The sequence below is a fragment of the Oryzias latipes genome, chromosome 8 (genome assembly GCF_053564925.1).
Source record: "Oryzias latipes strain Hd-rR chromosome 8, Olatipes_Hd-rR_3.1".
NCBI classification, from domain to species: Eukaryota; Metazoa; Chordata; class Actinopteri; order Beloniformes; family Adrianichthyidae; genus Oryzias; species Oryzias latipes.
The window spans coordinates 1,448,015-1,464,424 of NC_136244.1; the positions used below are offsets into that span (position 1 = coordinate 1,448,015).

Below are 16,410 nucleotides of genomic sequence, written 5' to 3' on the forward strand. Positions count from 1 at the left end.
TCAGGACACAGAACAGGGTGCGCTGTTTAAAAAAGGCAGCATGATCGCTCAGAAAGAATGAGCTAACCCGGGAAAGATGAACTGTGACGTAGAAGGGACTTTGAGAGATCTGGGGGGAAATGAAAGATCTATAGGATGCTCTTTGTGAGGCTGGGTGTACATTCCCTCTAAAGCCCTTGTTAACACGGGGAGGAAGCAGCCATTAGAGAACTTTCCTGCCTGTTCTGCTTTTGATCATTTTTAACATTTGTTTTGTTTCTGGATTTTTGAAGGGAGGAGGAGGAGTTGAACCCTGAAGTTTTTCAGGGCATGGACACGGACGGCATGGATGGGAATGAGGGCAGCGTCCTCTCCCTAGTTGATGTTGTTCAAAAGTAAAGTTCAGTGTGTGTGTGTCTGCCTGTGTGTGCATGTGTCTGCGTGTGTGTGCGTGTGTGTGCATGTGTCTGCGTGTGTGTGCGTGTATCTGCGGGTGCATGTGTCTGCGTGTGTGTGTGTGTGCATGTGTCTGTGTTTTTGTGTGTCTGCGTGTGTATGCATGTGTCTTCGTGTGCATGAGTGCATGTGTCTGTGTGTGCCTGCGTGTGCATGTGCCTGCGTGTGCATGTGTCTGCGTGTGTGCATGTGTCTGCGTGTGTGCATGTGTCTCCGTGTGTATGCATGCGTCTGCGTGTGCCTGCGTGTGCATGAGTGCATGTGTCTGCGTGTGTGTGCATGTGTCTGCCTGTGTATGCATGCGTCTGCGTGTGCGTGAGTGCATGCGTCTGTGTGTGTGTGCATGTGTCTGCGTGTGCGTGAGTGCATGTGTCTGGGTGTGTGCATGTGTCTGCGTGTGTATGCATTTGGCTGCGTGTGCATGTGTGTGCGTGAGTGCATGTGTCTGCCTGTGCATGAGTGCATGTGTCTGCGTGCGTTTGCCTTCGTGTGTGTGTGTGTGCATGCGTCTGTGTGTGTGTGCATGCGTCTGCGTGTGTGTGTGCATGTGCCTTCGTGTGTGTGCGTGCATGTGTCTGTGTGTATGTGTGTGCATGAGCCTGCATGTGTATGCATGTGTCTGCATGTGCGTAAGTGCATGCATGTGTGTGTGTGTGTGCATGTGTCTGCGTGTGTGTGTGCATGTGTCTGCGTGTGCGTGAGTGCAAGTGTCTCTGTGCATGTGTCTGCATGCATGTGTCTGCGTGTGTGCATGTGTCTACGTTTGTGTGTGTGCATGTGTCTGCTTGTGTGCGTGTCTGCGTGTGTGTATGCATGTGTGTGTGCATGTATCTGTGTGTATGTGCATGTGTCTGCGCTTGCATAAGTGCGTGTGTGTGCACGTGTCTGCATGTGTGCTTATGCCTGCGTGTGTGTGTGTGCATGTGTCTTCGTGTGTATGCATTTGTCTGCGTGTGCATGAATGCATGTCTGCGCGTGCGTGAGTGTGTGTGTTTGTCTGTGTGAATGTGTCTATGTGTGCGTGCATGTGTCTACGTGTGTGCGTGCATGTGTCTGCGTGTATGTGTGCACGTGGCTGCGTGTGCATGTGTGTATCTGCATGTGCGTGCATGCATGTGTCTTCATGTGTCTGTGTTTGCATGTGTGTGCATGCATGTGTCTGTGCATGTGTCTGCGTGCGTGCGTCTATGTGTCGGCCTGTGTGTGAATATATTTCTGCTGCCTGACTCTTGTTCACTTCTATTTCTTTTCATCCATTGTGTGTTTTTTGCAGCAAGGAAGATGCAGAGGAGCTTCGAGCTTTGAAAGAAAACCTGTCTGGTGGGTCTTTGTCCTCGTCTCTGAAATTCCACTTGGGCTTGTCTTGAAGTTTTTTCTTCTTGAAATGTTTCCACACTCATCTGAGGGGCTTCATCACTCTGATCTGTGGCTGATGAAGGCCCTCAGACAGATGCCGTGACTAAACTTCAGCGTCACCTGGAAGAATGAGAGAATCCATCAGTGTTAGAAAGAGTCTTCATTTGAAACAAACCCCCCAATAATGGGCTGGATTCTGGAGAGAGGTTTCCTCCTGCTGTCATGTTTCCACAACTGTCATCTCTCTCTGAGGCTTTGACGTCACAAAGGCCTGACGTGATCCTCCATCGCTGAACTTCTGATGGTTTTGCTTCTTTCTGATCCAGACGCTCCAAAGCCCCGTGTCAACAGACCGTTTGCTGTTCTGCGCTGCAGGCAGTTCTGGTTTGCTCCGGTGACCTCCTTCCTGGGAAATGTGCTGATGTACTTCCTCTTCCTCGGCCTGTTCGCCTACGTGCTGCTGGTGGACTTCAAGCCCCCGCCCCCTGACGGGCCCAGCCCTCTGGAGATCGTCCTCTACTTCTGGGTTTTCACCTTAGTGTGTGAAGAGATCCGACAGGTTGGTTGTTCAGACTGCGGCGTGTGTGAAACTCCTGGCGTTCCGGCGCCGGCCAACCGTTGTTCTTCTGGTCTGCTCACAGACTCTCAGCGGCACTGCTGGTCGAAGGTCTTAAATCGAAGTGCTGCGTCTCTCTCTGCTTTGTGTTTCAGAGCTTCTTTGTGGACGGTTTGTTTTTGCTTCAGAAGATGAAGAACTACATCCAGGATGTCTGGAACAAGTGCGACCTGACGGCCATCATCCTCTTCATCTTGGGCGTGTGCTGCAGGTCATTTGGACTTTTTACTCCAGCACTGCAGACGTGAAGGTTGTCAGCTGTGAGCCACGGCGTCACAAGTGACAAATATGTATAAAACTAACCAATAAAACCAAAACGTGCATGTTGGAATATCCAAAGGAATGTTTCAAATTACCATGGGATGGCCACAGGAGGGTTTTTTAATTAAAGAACAATTGAACATGACATAACATGACTGAACAGAGTCAACCAGCAAAATAATTCCAGGAATTACAGCCAGAAAAACAAAAACAGAACAACAAACTATGGCAAGACAGAAAAAACAGTTGTTTAGTGCAAAGCTTATCTTTCTGGGTTATTTAGGTTATATTAGGAAGAATTTAACTTAAAATAAGATTTCATTAACATAGTTAAATAATTAAAAGGAGAACAAAACAAAGTAGAAAGAAAGAAAGAAAGTGTCTATTTTTACTTAATTTTCTGAATTTGTGCGGCTAGTGCTAAACGTTTTCCTTGGCCACACAGATCTGAAGGAAGGATTAGGATTACGGTTACGGTCAGGGTTAATGCACCGAATGGTTCCTGCAGCTCACCACTGCATTAAATGCAGAGAACATATTTCACACACCCTGGGGGCGTGGCCGCTAACAGAAGTTTAATTTTAATTTTAAATCTGTGCGGCCAAGAACAACATCCAGCTTTGGGCGCACTGAAAATATGTGTGGGCAACGCTGCAATGTGCATCTCTGCTGCCCCGTTATGTGTGGTTGCATGTAAATACGTGCAAATAAGGTCAGCAAAACCCAAGTATCCTCATGATGTGCTTAAGAGTCATTTCCATTTGTGGGAAATTCTGTTAACATATTGTGTAAGTCTCTAGTTTGACATTTTTTAGTGTTTGAGTACATTTCCAATTCAACTAAAAACAACTTCAAAATAGTTATTTTCCAGGACTTTGGTTATGGGTAAAGAATGTGGCTATGCAGAAGATCAAATGACAAAAGCTTGTCTTTCTGGTTTGCTAGAAAGATTCCAAATGTTCTATCATCTTTGAAAAAGAGCCATCTTGTTTGGTTTGAAGCCGTCTTGTAAATAGAATTTCACAGAAGGAGCACAGATTGTCATCAATGTTAAAGCTGCCAGCTTAAGTCTACAATCATAATCTAAGTTTCATTGACCTTTAACCCTGGGAAGAGGCCGCTATCTAAAAAACTTTAGTGAATACTAGATTGTTAGTGGTATTAGTACCAGGACTGATGGAGACTCTGCTGCTGGAAAAGCTCTCCTTGTATCGTTTCCTGCAGAGGAACAGTGAGTGAATGAGGACATCATGGCCGTCTGCTTGTCTTTTCCAGAATGTTTCCTGCGTCCTATTATTTTGGCAGAGGTGTGATGGCCGTGGATTTCCTGGTTTTTACTCTGCGTCTGATCCACATCTTTGCTGTCCACAAACAACTCGGACCTAAGATCATCATCGTTGGCAAAATGGTAACGTCAGCCGTTTTAAAATCCCTTTCAGCCCTCTTAAAGGCCTAAAACAGGGCTGGCCTACCCTGGTCCTCCAGAGCCTCAACCTGCAGGGTCTCCAGCTCTCCCTGCACTGCTTGATGCTGACCACCTAAACCAGGTGTGTTCGGTCCGGATGTGGAATCACGGGTCGGCCAATCAGCAGAAAGATGGTCAGGGAGAGCTGGAAACCAGGCGGGATTTTTTTACTCACATTTCTCATCACAGTTTAAAAAACATTTTTGATCACGAGTCTGAGTCTGAGTTAAAGCTTAACTTAGGAAACTAGGAAAGTTTATCAAATGTATTCTGAGTTTTCTAAAATGTCTGAGTTCTGTGGAAAGTAAGTATTGCTCATGTGAGAAGACGAACCCCATCCTGGCGTCTTTCAAGTTCTAATAGTATTTCAGTGTTTGAAGAATTTGCACAACTTAACACAAAATATTAGTCGTTATTTTCCATTTTCTTATTATAAACAGAGATGCATTGAAAAAATACATGTAAAAATGGTTTACTGATCTTTGAGGAGAAGTTAAGAAGTTAAAAAAGAGAATTTGTTTGTGTTTATTCCTTTTTTTTGGCCTCTAGCTTCTTCAGTGTGTTTAGTGCCCCCATGTGAAGCCTGAAAGTAACGGCGATGTTTAAAATCCTTTAGTTCATGGAATAAAGCCTGTTCTGCTGCAGCTCCGGTTGAGCGCAGAATTATGGGAAAGAACTTCTTTTTTTCTGCCTCCTGTAAATTTTAAATTCCAACCGATTTGTTTGGGGGGTTGGGGGTCCATCGTGAAGCTCCTGATATCTCAGGCTCCGGCCTGTCTTCTCTCCTTTCAGGTGAAGGATGTTTTCTTCTTCATGTTCTTCCTGGCTGTTTGGCTCCTGGCCTACGGAGTAGCCAATCAGGCGCTGCTTTACTCGTATGACCCCCGCTCGACCTGGATATTCCGCCGTGTGTTTTACAGACCGTATATGCACATTTTTGGGCAGATTCCCATTAATGAAATGGACGGTAAGTTTTTTTTGGTCATTTCTTCAACAAAGTGTGAGATGTGAGCCTTTCCAGACCAAAACATGCCTCTTAGTTGGAATCACAGAAAACCTAGTATGATTATATATCATAGTTCCATATTTTTCATGCAGAGCATTTACGACTTACAGTGGCGCAAAAAAGTATTCAGTCAGCCACCAATTGTGCAGGTTCTTCCACTTAAAAAGATGAGAGAGGCCGGTAATTTTCATCATAGGCAAACCTCAACTATGTCTGACTTTTAAATAATTTATTTTTAAATTATGGTGAAAAATAAGTATTTGGTCAATAACAAAAGTTCAGCTAAATACTTTGTTACATATCCTTTGTTGGCAATGATCAAACATTTCCTGTAAGTCTTCATAAGGTTTTCACAAACTGTTGCTGGTATTTTGGTCCATTCCTCCATGCAGATCTCCTCTAAAGCAGTGATGTTTTGGTCCATTCCTCCATGCAGATCTCCTCTAGAGCAGTGATGTTTTGGTCCATTCCTCCATGCAGATCTCCTCTTGAGCAGTGATGTTTTGGTCCATTCCTTCATGTAGATCTCCTCTAAAGCATTGATGTTTTGGTCCATTCCTCCATGCAGATCTCCTCTAAAGCAGTGATGTTTTGGTCCATTCCTCCATGCAGATCTCCTCTAGAGCAGTGATGTTTTGGTCCATTCCTCCATGCAGATCTCCTCTTGAGCAGTGATGTTTTGGTCCATTCCTCCATGCAGATCTCCTCTAAAGCAGTGATGTTTTGGTCCATTCCTCCATGCAGATCTCCTCTAGAGCAGTGATGTTTTGGTCCATTCCTCCATGCAGATCTCCTCTTGAGCAGTGATGTTTTGGTCCATTCCTCCATACAGATCTCCTCTTGAGCAGTGATGTTTTGGTCCATTCCTTCATGTAGATCTCCTCTAGAGCAGTGTTGTTTTGGTCCATTCCTCCATGTAGATCTCCTCTTGAGCAGTGATGTTTTGGTCCATTCCTTCATGCAGATCTCCTCTTGAGCAGTGATGTTTTGGTCCATTCCTTCATGCAGATCTCCTCTAAAGCAGTGATGTTTTGGTCCATTCCTCCATGCAGATCTCCTCTAGAGCAGTGATGTTTTGGTCCATTCCTCCATGTAGATCTCCTCTTGAGCAGTGATGTTTTGGTCCATTCCTTCATGTAGATCTCCTCTAAAGCAGTGATGTTTTGGTCCATTCCTCCATGCAGATCTCCTCTAAAGCAGTGATGTTTTCGTCCATTCCTCCATGCAGATCTCCTCTAGAGCAGTGATGTTTTGGTCCATTCCTCCATGCAGATCTCCTCTAGAGCAGTGATGTTTTGGTCCATTCCTCCATGTAGATCTCCTCTTGAGCAGTGATGTTTTGGTCCATTCCTTCATGTAGATCTCCTCTAAAGCAGTGATGTTTTGGTCCATTCCTTCATGTAGATCTCCTCTAGAGCAGTAATGTTTTGGTCCATTCCTCCATGCAGATCTCCTCTAGAGCAGTGATGTTTTGGGGCTGTCGCTGGGAAACACAGACTTTCAGCTCCCTCCAGAGATTTTCTATGGTGTTGAGATCTGGAGACTGGCTAAGCCACTCAAGGACCTTGAAATGCCTCTTATAAAGCCACTCCTTCGTTACCCAGGAAACGTGTGTTTGGGATGGTTGTCATGCTGAAAGACCCAGCCACAGTTCATCTTCAATGTTGATGGAAGGAGGATTTCGCTCCAAATCTGACCATAAATGACCCCATTTATTCTTTCCTTGACACGGATCAGTCGTCTGGTCCCTTTGGTGAAAAACCGCCCCAAAGCATGATGCTTCCACCCACATGCTTGACAGTAGGTCTGGTGTTCTTTGGATGTAACTCATCGTTCTTTCTCCTCCAAACACGACGAGTAGAGATCTCACCAAAGAGTTCTATTTTGGAAGTCTGAACACTTTCCTGATGTAGAGCGAGACTGGGAGACGGTGCTGTGGTCACATCAGACCCACATGGAGATCTTTGGCATCAACTCAACTCGCCGTGTTTGGAGGAAGAGGAATGCTGCCGATGACCCCAAGAACACCATTCCCACTGTCAGGCACGGAGGTGGAAACATTATGGTTTAGGGGTGTTTTTCTGCACCGTGTGGATGGGAGGATGGGCGGAGCCATGTTTCGTCAAATCCTGAGTGAGAACCTCTTTCAAGGGGGGGGGGGGGGGCATGATCCAACAGGATCATGGCCCAAAACATTCAGCAAAGACAACCAAGGACCGTCTGAAGAAGCAGATCCACTGGCTGGACCACTCCATGACTCTGATCATGGAGCTGTCCAGCCAGTCTCTGGACCTCCATCCTATAGAAAACCTCTGGAGAGAGCTGAAGCTCAGCGTTGCTAAGCAACAGCCACCAAATCTGAATGTAGTCATTAGTAAAGAAAAGAGAAGCAGAATTCCTCCTGATCTGAAACCTGATCAGGAAACCTCTGTGTTGCTAATAATGGTTTTGCAACAAAGTGCTAAGAGTTTCTGACAAGAAGGTTCAAATACTTAAATAAGGGTTCAAATACGTAGAGGGTTCAAATACTTAAATAAGGGTTCAAATACTTAGAGGGTTCAAATACTTAAATAAGGGTTCAAATACTTAGAGGGTTCAAATACTTAAATAAGGGTTCAAATACTTAGAGGGTTCAAATACTTAAATAAGGGTTCAAATACTTAGAGGGTTCAAATACTTAAATAAGGGTTCAAATACTTAGAGGGTTCAAATACTTAAATAAGGGTTCAAATACTTAGAGGGTTCAAATACTTAAATAAGGGTTCAAATACTTATTTCCCTCAATGAAATTCAAATAACCGTATATAAATTCTTCAAAGTGGATTTCTTGATTTCTCACTGTTCAAATGAACTGACCATCAGGACAACAGAACGTCAATTTCTTTATTATAATCTGCAAAGGGATCAAATACTTATTGGCTTCACTGTAGCAACTATAGTTTATGCTTTGTTTAATGTGTTTTGCTTCCTTTGTGTTGATCATTTTCGTGATGATTAAACGTATCAACTGAATTCTCTTGATTTAGAACGTTTTATTTCATCCATTCTAGTTGAGTCTGATCTGTGAGACTTCCTCGGGTATCTTTGCTTTTGGCATTGTTCTGCTCCTGCCTCTCTGGGTTTGGATCCTGTTACTTACTTCTCCTCCTTCGTTCCAGCTGATAAACTGGACTTCTTGAGCTGTACAAACGACACGGCAGCGATCGAGGCCGGAGCTGAACCCTGCATAGACACCTACGCAAACTGGCTGGTTGTCCTTCTCCTCGTCGTCTACCTGCTGTTTACCAACATAGTGTTGGTCAACATGCTGATTGCCATGTTCAGGTACACCGCTGTGACGGCTCATTGGCTCACAATCCCTCACCTCTGTGCCCGTTCACACAGGAACCGTGTCTCTGCTTGCTTTGCTGTCTGCAGCCACACCTTCTCTAAAGTGCAGGAGCACAGCGACACCTACTGGAAGTTCCAGCGTTTTAACCTGATCGTGGAGTACCAATCGAGGCCCTCCCTGCCTCCGCCCTTCATCATAATCTCACACATCAACCTTTTTATCAAGAGATATATTCGGCGCATTCCTTCAGTCAAGAGCCAGGACTTTGGTGAGAAGAAGAGTTTGGAAGTCTGTTGTTCTAGTCCGGATTAGCTGTTGCCTCAGTGCTGGATGGGTTTAGGCCTAAACTTTCTAAGATCACAGGAATTTAGCCTGGTTTGGCCAAGAGTCATTGATCCTGAGTAAAAAAAAAAACCATAACACACAATAGTACTGAAGTGTTTGATGTGAAATACAAACTACTGGTTTGAACTGTTGAGCACAGCAGTGGGTCCATCATGATGTGGGCTTCAACGTGACATGAGTCATTATTAGGGAGTATTATAAAGTCAGAGCAAAGATTTCACTCAAACTCATGTTGGGTTCAGTTTTGATGTAACGTCTTGGTTTACATGGCTCCACATGGTGGCAGTGCAGAATGCTGGGTTGTTGAGTGTGTGTCCCCATGTGTCTGTCCTCAGCCGTGGAGCTGCGAGGCAAGAAGGTTGGCCAGCTCAACGTGTGGGAGGCGGCTCAGAAAGAAACCCTGCTCACGGCTCAGAGCAAGTCTGAGAGGGAGAGCGACAGCGCACGGCTCAAACGCACATCCACGAAGTACGTTCAGTCCGCTCTCCTGAAACAAGAAAAGCCGTCCGTTTCAACCGTCTGTTGAAAACATTTAGGCTGCCACAAATGATTATTACAGTGCTGACTAATCTGAAGGGATTTGCCCCATTAGCGTTTTAGGGCAGCAGCAGCATGCTGTATAACCCAGCAGACACATGAGTCATGATATAATAAGTGTTACCACTAATGTTACAAATAAAGTTTTAGAAAAAAATAAAAGCTTAGAAAAGAAACAATGTCAGTTGCAACATTTAGGCATCTGAAAAATTAAAGTTTTGGTGGTTGACGTCGTCATGCCAGGTAGCCCTAGAAAACGTGCATCCCTTAAAATTAGGTGCAGATTCTCGCAAAGCGCTGAGCTGGCGCCCCCTTTGAAGTGGCGCCCCAGGTAACTGTCTGTACCTAAAATGGCTACTGTGTCCACCCATAATTCAGTTCTTCTCTGGCTGAAGCAGGGGTAGCAGTGGCAAAGGCCAGACCTCTAGTTGCTCAGCCACCTCTTCCAGCTCTTTCTGATGTATATATAGACGTTCCCAAACAAGCTAAGAATGATCATCTTTGCCCCATGTCTTTAGTCTGTCACAGAGCCTTCTACAGGTGATAACGCCTACTGGCATGCTCGTAAGCTAGCCAATTCACTCTAAAGACCGACTTCTGTTTTGGGTGTTAACATGTTCTTGTGGCATTTTTCTCATGATGGAGGACAGATGAATTAAAATAAGATTTCTGAGTATTTCTGTACTCAAATTATTGTGGATCAGGAGCAGACAACAAATGCTGTAGAAAAAGCTTGTGGTTGCGTACAAACGACAGTCATCGGGCGACGAAATCCCTGCTCCGCTCCACTCTGGTGCATCCACATGCAGATAAATAGTTGCATGAACATCTCTGTTTTCCTCGTCTGAGCTGGAATCTTCTGCCACTGTGCAGAAACTATGTCCTAGAAAAGACCCAGGCTTTTTGGCTTTGGCTATAGACGGCATCATCATTATATAAAGACAACTAGAAACACTTTGAAAATGGAACAACAGATGATCGGAGTGGGACTTTAAATGGCTTTTCTGGAGTAGAGTGGAGAAAACCTGGGTTCTACATAGTTCTTCCCAAATTGCTAAACCTTACACGGTCTCCCTAATGGAAAGCCCAGCCACCCTCCAAAGAAAACGTATTTCTACTCCCTGAATCCCTGACCCTGAACATGTGTTCAAAACTCAAATTTATGGCCGTAGATGAGCTAGTGATCCTTTAACAACTCCATGTTTGTGTACAGAACTACAACACCAATGTGGTCATTGAGCTGCTACATGGGGTCTTCTGGTCAACCATATGAGCCCAATTTACATAGATGCATAATCTGACTGTTCTCATCGTTGCATGGTACAGATGAAAGAGAGACCCCTACTACACTGCTTCATGTAGTCGCAGTGAAACAGGAGGGGGGAGTAGGAATACCAAAGGCAACAGTGGCTGAGCAACCCAGGGACGGCATATTTAAGCCTTCACATGCTGTACAAACCACATGTTCCCTCTCTGTAGTGGATCATTTTGAAACGCTAATAAAGTACACTCCGCTCAGGTCAGGCCAGGCCAGATAATAATATTTGGCATCAGTGATCTTGTTTCTCTGTCTGCCAGCTGTGTCCTTAATAGTCCAACCAGTTTGGACCAGTTTGATTCCGTTATTTCTGATTTGCAGAGGAGGTTTCTCCAAGTTGTCCTCCATTTTTCCACACCAGTTCAAAGACTGCAAACACTCCACTTGAGCTACAACTGTCTATGAGTCTAACTCTTAGTGTGTCTCCCTGAGCTCCAACAGCCAGCCTCTTGCTGTTTGCTGTTTCAGAACTGGTCAAAGTGGCAAAAGGAACTTTCCAGTTGGTACACGGAATCGAATGTCAACTAAAGCCGTGTCTGCGTTTGTTCTTGCAGGGTGGACAGTGTTTTGAAACAAATAGCAGAGATGCGGGGCCACGATCGGAGACTACAGCTGCTGGAGACACAGGTACCTCCCACCCCTTATGAAAACCCCACGTTTTAAAACATACTATCACCCGTTTGCAACAGACAGCGCTACGAGAACCTCACGATACTCTTACCACACGCATGACAATGCCACGTCCATTTTCATGTAGTTCCTTAAGGTGGCAACACGAGCCTCAAAGGAACTGTGAGACACACCTACACTCCCCTTAAGATGCAGCCGTAGACGGTGAAAACAATGGAGAGCTCCACCCCTCCCTTCTCATGTTCCCAAACAGGAAGTACCTGCTGGTTCCAAGAAGCCCATAGAGCTCTATTGAGATAGACAGCTCTTTCTCAGTCATTCTATTGATCAGAAGAACCGTTCTTGCTCTGATACCTAACATCGTTTTGCTAGTCCTAAGTTTTTAAGACATATTATTGTTAATGGCATGTTATTCAAGTTATTAATTGACCAACCAGATGCCTCAGTAAAAGCATGTGGGTCTGAGGTCGAACGTCTGAGGCGTTTGATTGACAGGTTTTGGGTAGCCAATGGCAGCAGACTTCTTCCAAGCTGTCCGTGAAAGCCTTTTCCTTCTTAGTTGGCATTTCTTTGAAAGCGTAAAAAAAAACTATGATTTTCCTGTGTCTTTTGGGTTCAACACGGATGAACCTGGAGTAAAAACTACAAAAAAATGAATAAAGGTTAGCAGATGCAAAAAAACCTTTTTACAGATCCAAGTGTTGGAATGGTCCGTCAACGGCTTGTGCAATTCCCCCGAGCCGAGTTGTTGACTGTATAGAGGGAAAGCTGAATACAGTCTGTGTTTCCGTCACACAAATGAGAAAAACTTTATCCAATCAGGGGTGCTCAGTACGTCCAGGATGTGACGGTGGATCTGTCAGCGAATCATCATCGTCACTGTGTAACACGTCACTTGATTGACGTGCAGAACGTCCAGTCGGACCTCCTCTGAGACATACGTCCCTCTGTTTAACTTCACTGAGCGCAGCAGGACTTCTGCCGGCCCCACTGCTCGCCGGGTCCCCGGTGGAGGACCACTCCAGCCCACAGGAGCACTTATTGAGGGCCGGGCCGGCCCGCATGCGTCCTGGATCTGAACCGAGGCAGAGATCTGACCCATCCACGGCGCCTGCTGCCGGGCCCCCGATTCCTACCTGAGGGATCTGAGTCCACTCAGGCGGTGGTGTTGCCCAGAGTAAGACACGCCCCTGTCCTCAAACCGGGTCCGCTGTTTGCCCAAAAATCCACAGCAACCGTACGGGTCAATCCCCATGAGGACCTTACATATTGAGAAGGCCCAGGTTCAATTCCTGGCTGGGTTCTGTCTGTGTGGAGTTTGCATGTTCTGCTCATGCAGGCGTGGGTTTGTCTCCTCCCACCGATCAGGGAAAAGGCTTCCCAGGTTCATTAGTGAATCTAAATAGTCCTTCAGGAGTGTGTGTGCGCTTGTGTGTGTGTGTGTGTGTGTGCGCATGTGTGTGTGCAGCTGCTGGTTCGCCTGGTCAGCACTCATCTGTGCACGTGTGCGTGCATGTGTTGCAGCTGGAGTACTGCTGCAGCTCCCTCTCCTGGATGATGGAGGCTCTGTCTCAGAGTAACATGATCAGCGCCGGTCGACCGGCTCCTCTGCTCAAAGGTAAACTGCTGCAGACGCACAACCGACAACCGCTTCACATGTTGGCTTTAGAATAAGACTGAATGAAACAAACAGCAGAAATACGTCTATACACAGATATAACATCATTAAATAGTCATGAAAATGACTGGAAAAATGAATGCCTCCACTATGCATACTGAATATGAGACTATTAAATATTCAGTTTGTCAAAAAGACTTTAATTTATCACTATAAAAGTGATCAATGTATAATCCCACCTCTGATTGACTTTACTTCACTTTTTATTGATTTATACCTAAATTATCATTATCTGGTTCTTAATTTCTGATCCAGTATTTATACGTTACAAACACAGGTTAAAAAAAATCTATAAGTATCAATAAATCAAAATACGAAGATGAAGTTCATATTAATTATGTAGCAGACAAACCATTACATCATGTGTCAAACTCGAGGCCCGCAGGCTAAATTTGGCCCTCCATGTCATTTTATGTGGCCCCCGAGAGCATAAAAGTTTATAATTTCTTAGGATAAAATTTGGTTTGTATTTATTCATATCTCAGGGGAATCTGACTTTAATTATCAGATCAGCCAACTATACATTAGGACTTAAACATTGTCCATATAACCTAACCTGAGAGAATCAAATGTAAAAGGATTTATGCTAAAGTAACAAGCAAACATATGTTTTCTATGCAACTGGAATTGTCACTTTAAAAAGTTATAATAAATAATAAGTTATTTAACATTAAGGAGTAGTTACATTTATTTTTTAAGAATATGTTGTGTATATTGCATTATTCAATAAATCATTATTAAAATGACATGATTGATAATCATCTGGAATGTTTGAAGTTCTTCCTGAAACAGGAAGTAGTTGACCGTCAGGTGGGACAGTAAACAGGAAGTAGTTGACGTCAGGTGGGATAGTAAACAGGAAGTAGTTGACCGTGAGGTGGGATAGTAAACAGGAAGTAGTTGACCGTGAGGTGGGATAGTAAACAGGAAGTAGTTGACGTCAGGTGGGATAGTAAACAGGAAGTAGTTGACTGTTAGGTGGGACAGTAAACAGGAAGTAGTTGACCGTGAGGTGGGATAGTAAACAGGAAGTAGTTGACTGTTAGGTGGGATAGTAAACAGGAAGTAGTTGACGTCAGGTGGGATAGTAAACAGGAAGTAGTTGACGTCAGGTGGGATAGTAAACAGGAAGTAGTTGACCGTCAGGTGGGACAGTGAAAGGAACATGTATGTGATTTCCTGTTCTGGGAAAAGGTCCAGCTTTGGAGGTTCATCGTTGTTTTTTTGTGTTGCAGATCATACTTTGCTTTCAAAGAGATGACGCACTGCACCCCCACAGCCAGGACCACACTCACAAGAACTTCCCCTTCCTCCTGGACTGCAGATGTCCCCCGGCTCTTTCCCCTTCTGCAGACAGCGAGGACAGGACTCCTGAAGGGTTCCATGATTTCAAACTCTCAGGCTGAAATCCTCCCAAACGTTCCTCAGGGCTGCTGAAAAGCTCTTTAGTTGCTCCGACGCAGACAAAGTTAATCGTTTAATGCTGCTGATTCAGCTGTAAGTTAAAGCTGAATATAAAATACAGGCAGGACTCTTGTTGCCTTTTCTACTCCAACAGTGGAAGCTGAAAGTTCTGAATGTGTCGATTTTCATAATAAAACGGATGTAGACAATGTGGAGTGGTTTGATTGACTTCCAGACTGAGGGAAAGGAGGAGAGAGCCTTCAGCGTTTTGACAAAGGCCTCCAGCCTGATGCCCCCCTGCTTCTGTGGGAGGGTAACCATGCCTGAAAAGAGAAAACGAGCAGAAAACATGTGCTCTTTGCTAACTGAGACGTGACCTGAAGACCTGAGAGTGGATGAAGATGAGGCTGGTGTGGATGAACTATGAAAGTATCTTCAGACCAGAACGGTTCAGCTGCTGAAGCTTTGCTGACTCTACGTCTCAAATTGCCTTTTGGTGCATTTGGACATCAATGTTTTGTGTTTCTACTTGGTTAAAGGTTGCACAAAACTTTGTAGATCATAGTAAGACATTAAAGCCAAACAGGACAAGACTAAACCCACATTCTGGTCATCCATCTACAGACAAACAGATCCATGAACGTCTGTGTTTTCCTGGTCTGAACTGGAATCTGGATCAGAACCGGACGGCAGGATAGAACTGATGTTTTTGTTGCATCGCTAATGTTAGGTTGGAGGTGTGAGGACTCTAAACGCTGCAGAAGAACTGAATGAGCAGCTGATCTCTGGTCTGAGGGACCATAAAGAAGCAAGTTCCACCTCTGTGCAGACGATCCAGTCTTATGAAAACATGTACAGAAACGATGGAAAGAGCAGGGATTAGCTCTGGTTTGTGATTCTTTATCTGCAATAAGTGAGAGAAAAATGGAAAAGGTCTGTCTGGTACCACCGGCTGCACTTTAGCCCAAAATGAGGTTTGAAGAGCGTCGGCAAATCTGGACCGCCATCATTTTAGCGCTTTAGGTGAACGTCAGAATGCAAAGATTGTAAGCGGACACGTTTAGCTTGACAGTAAGCTGGAAACAAAGTTCTGAAAACACTTAAAGGTTTTTCAGTTTTCAGCTGCAGAGTTTAAGAAGTTTGATTTTTGAAATCAAGTGTAAAGTTAAAGAGTTTAAAAAAATACAGTGACATTTCAGATAAAAGAGTCAAAAATCCCCAACACGGTTTTCTACATGCCATGAGACGCCATCGTTAAAAATAAAGGCAAAATACTGAAGAGTAAGACTTTCTAGCAGACGTTAGCGCAGCGCAGATCACATTCTGCAAGACGAACAGCAACAGGCTCATTTTTCTGTGTCAGGAGTCTTCAGACCTCGAGCACCATATGCAGTATTCATATACTGCCCCCAGCACATATGGGGGTGAGGGTCACCAAGTCAGTATGCAGACCAGCAGCTATAACCAGCAGCAGAGCTGACTTTACAGGTTTGCGCCCATTTGACAAAGCACAGAGGGGAGAAGCACACGGCAGCACTGTCACCAGGCCGACGACGTCACCAGATGTCAAAAAGCAGACAAACGCGTCTAAAGCCGCACATTTTCTCAAACAACTGAAAGAAAAATCTCAATCCAGGAAGGAACATGTCACACGTGTGTCCTGCTGTTCCGTGAAGGATTTCACAGTCGTGTTCATAAAAAACGGAAAACTTTAATGAAACGGTTCAGGAATCTGCTTTTGGAGAAGATAATGACAGAATCAGCTGATGCATTTAATGAGCTGCTCAGTTTTCCTGTCAAATTCTAAAGTCTCCTTAAGAATGTAAGAGCAAGAAAACACCAACTGAGAATGAGAATGAAGAACGAAGAATGAACACCAACACTGTTCATTTATTTAACAAAAACAGAAAGAAAATAGGCAGTCATTTGCAGAAATTAGTGGATGGCCTTTTAACCCTTGTACTATCCTAGGCACTTTAATATTGGGAGTTGGGTCATCTAGACCCACTAGACAGTGCTCTGAACCTT

At 44.6% G+C, this 16,410-nt stretch overlaps 1 protein-coding gene across 3 annotated transcripts in view; it reads left to right on the forward strand.

Annotated features, from left to right (window-relative positions):
• The window catches only part of trpm4a (transient receptor potential cation channel, subfamily M, member 4a), a 58,547-nt gene extending 43,956 nt beyond the window's left edge, over positions 1–14,591 (forward strand). For all 3 annotated transcript variants that reach the window (XM_078951084.1, XM_023957855.2, XM_078951085.1), the window contains 12 exons: positions 273–374; positions 1,709–1,755; positions 2,118–2,350; positions 2,503–2,618; positions 3,944–4,076; positions 4,926–5,100; positions 8,298–8,463; positions 8,557–8,738; positions 9,151–9,283; positions 11,225–11,297; positions 12,825–12,918; positions 14,214–14,591. In XM_078951084.1, coding sequence (XP_078807210.1) covers positions 273–374; positions 1,709–1,755; positions 2,118–2,350; positions 2,503–2,618; positions 3,944–4,076; positions 4,926–5,100; positions 8,298–8,463; positions 8,557–8,738; positions 9,151–9,283; positions 11,225–11,297; positions 12,825–12,918; positions 14,214–14,239 — 1,480 coding nt within the window. In that variant the 3' untranslated portion in view covers positions 14,240–14,591. The remainder of the gene's footprint in view (positions 1–272; positions 375–1,708; positions 1,756–2,117; positions 2,351–2,502; positions 2,619–3,943; positions 4,077–4,925; positions 5,101–8,297; positions 8,464–8,556; positions 8,739–9,150; positions 9,284–11,224; positions 11,298–12,824; positions 12,919–14,213) is intronic.
• Positions 14,592–16,410: the final 1,819 nt, after the last annotated feature.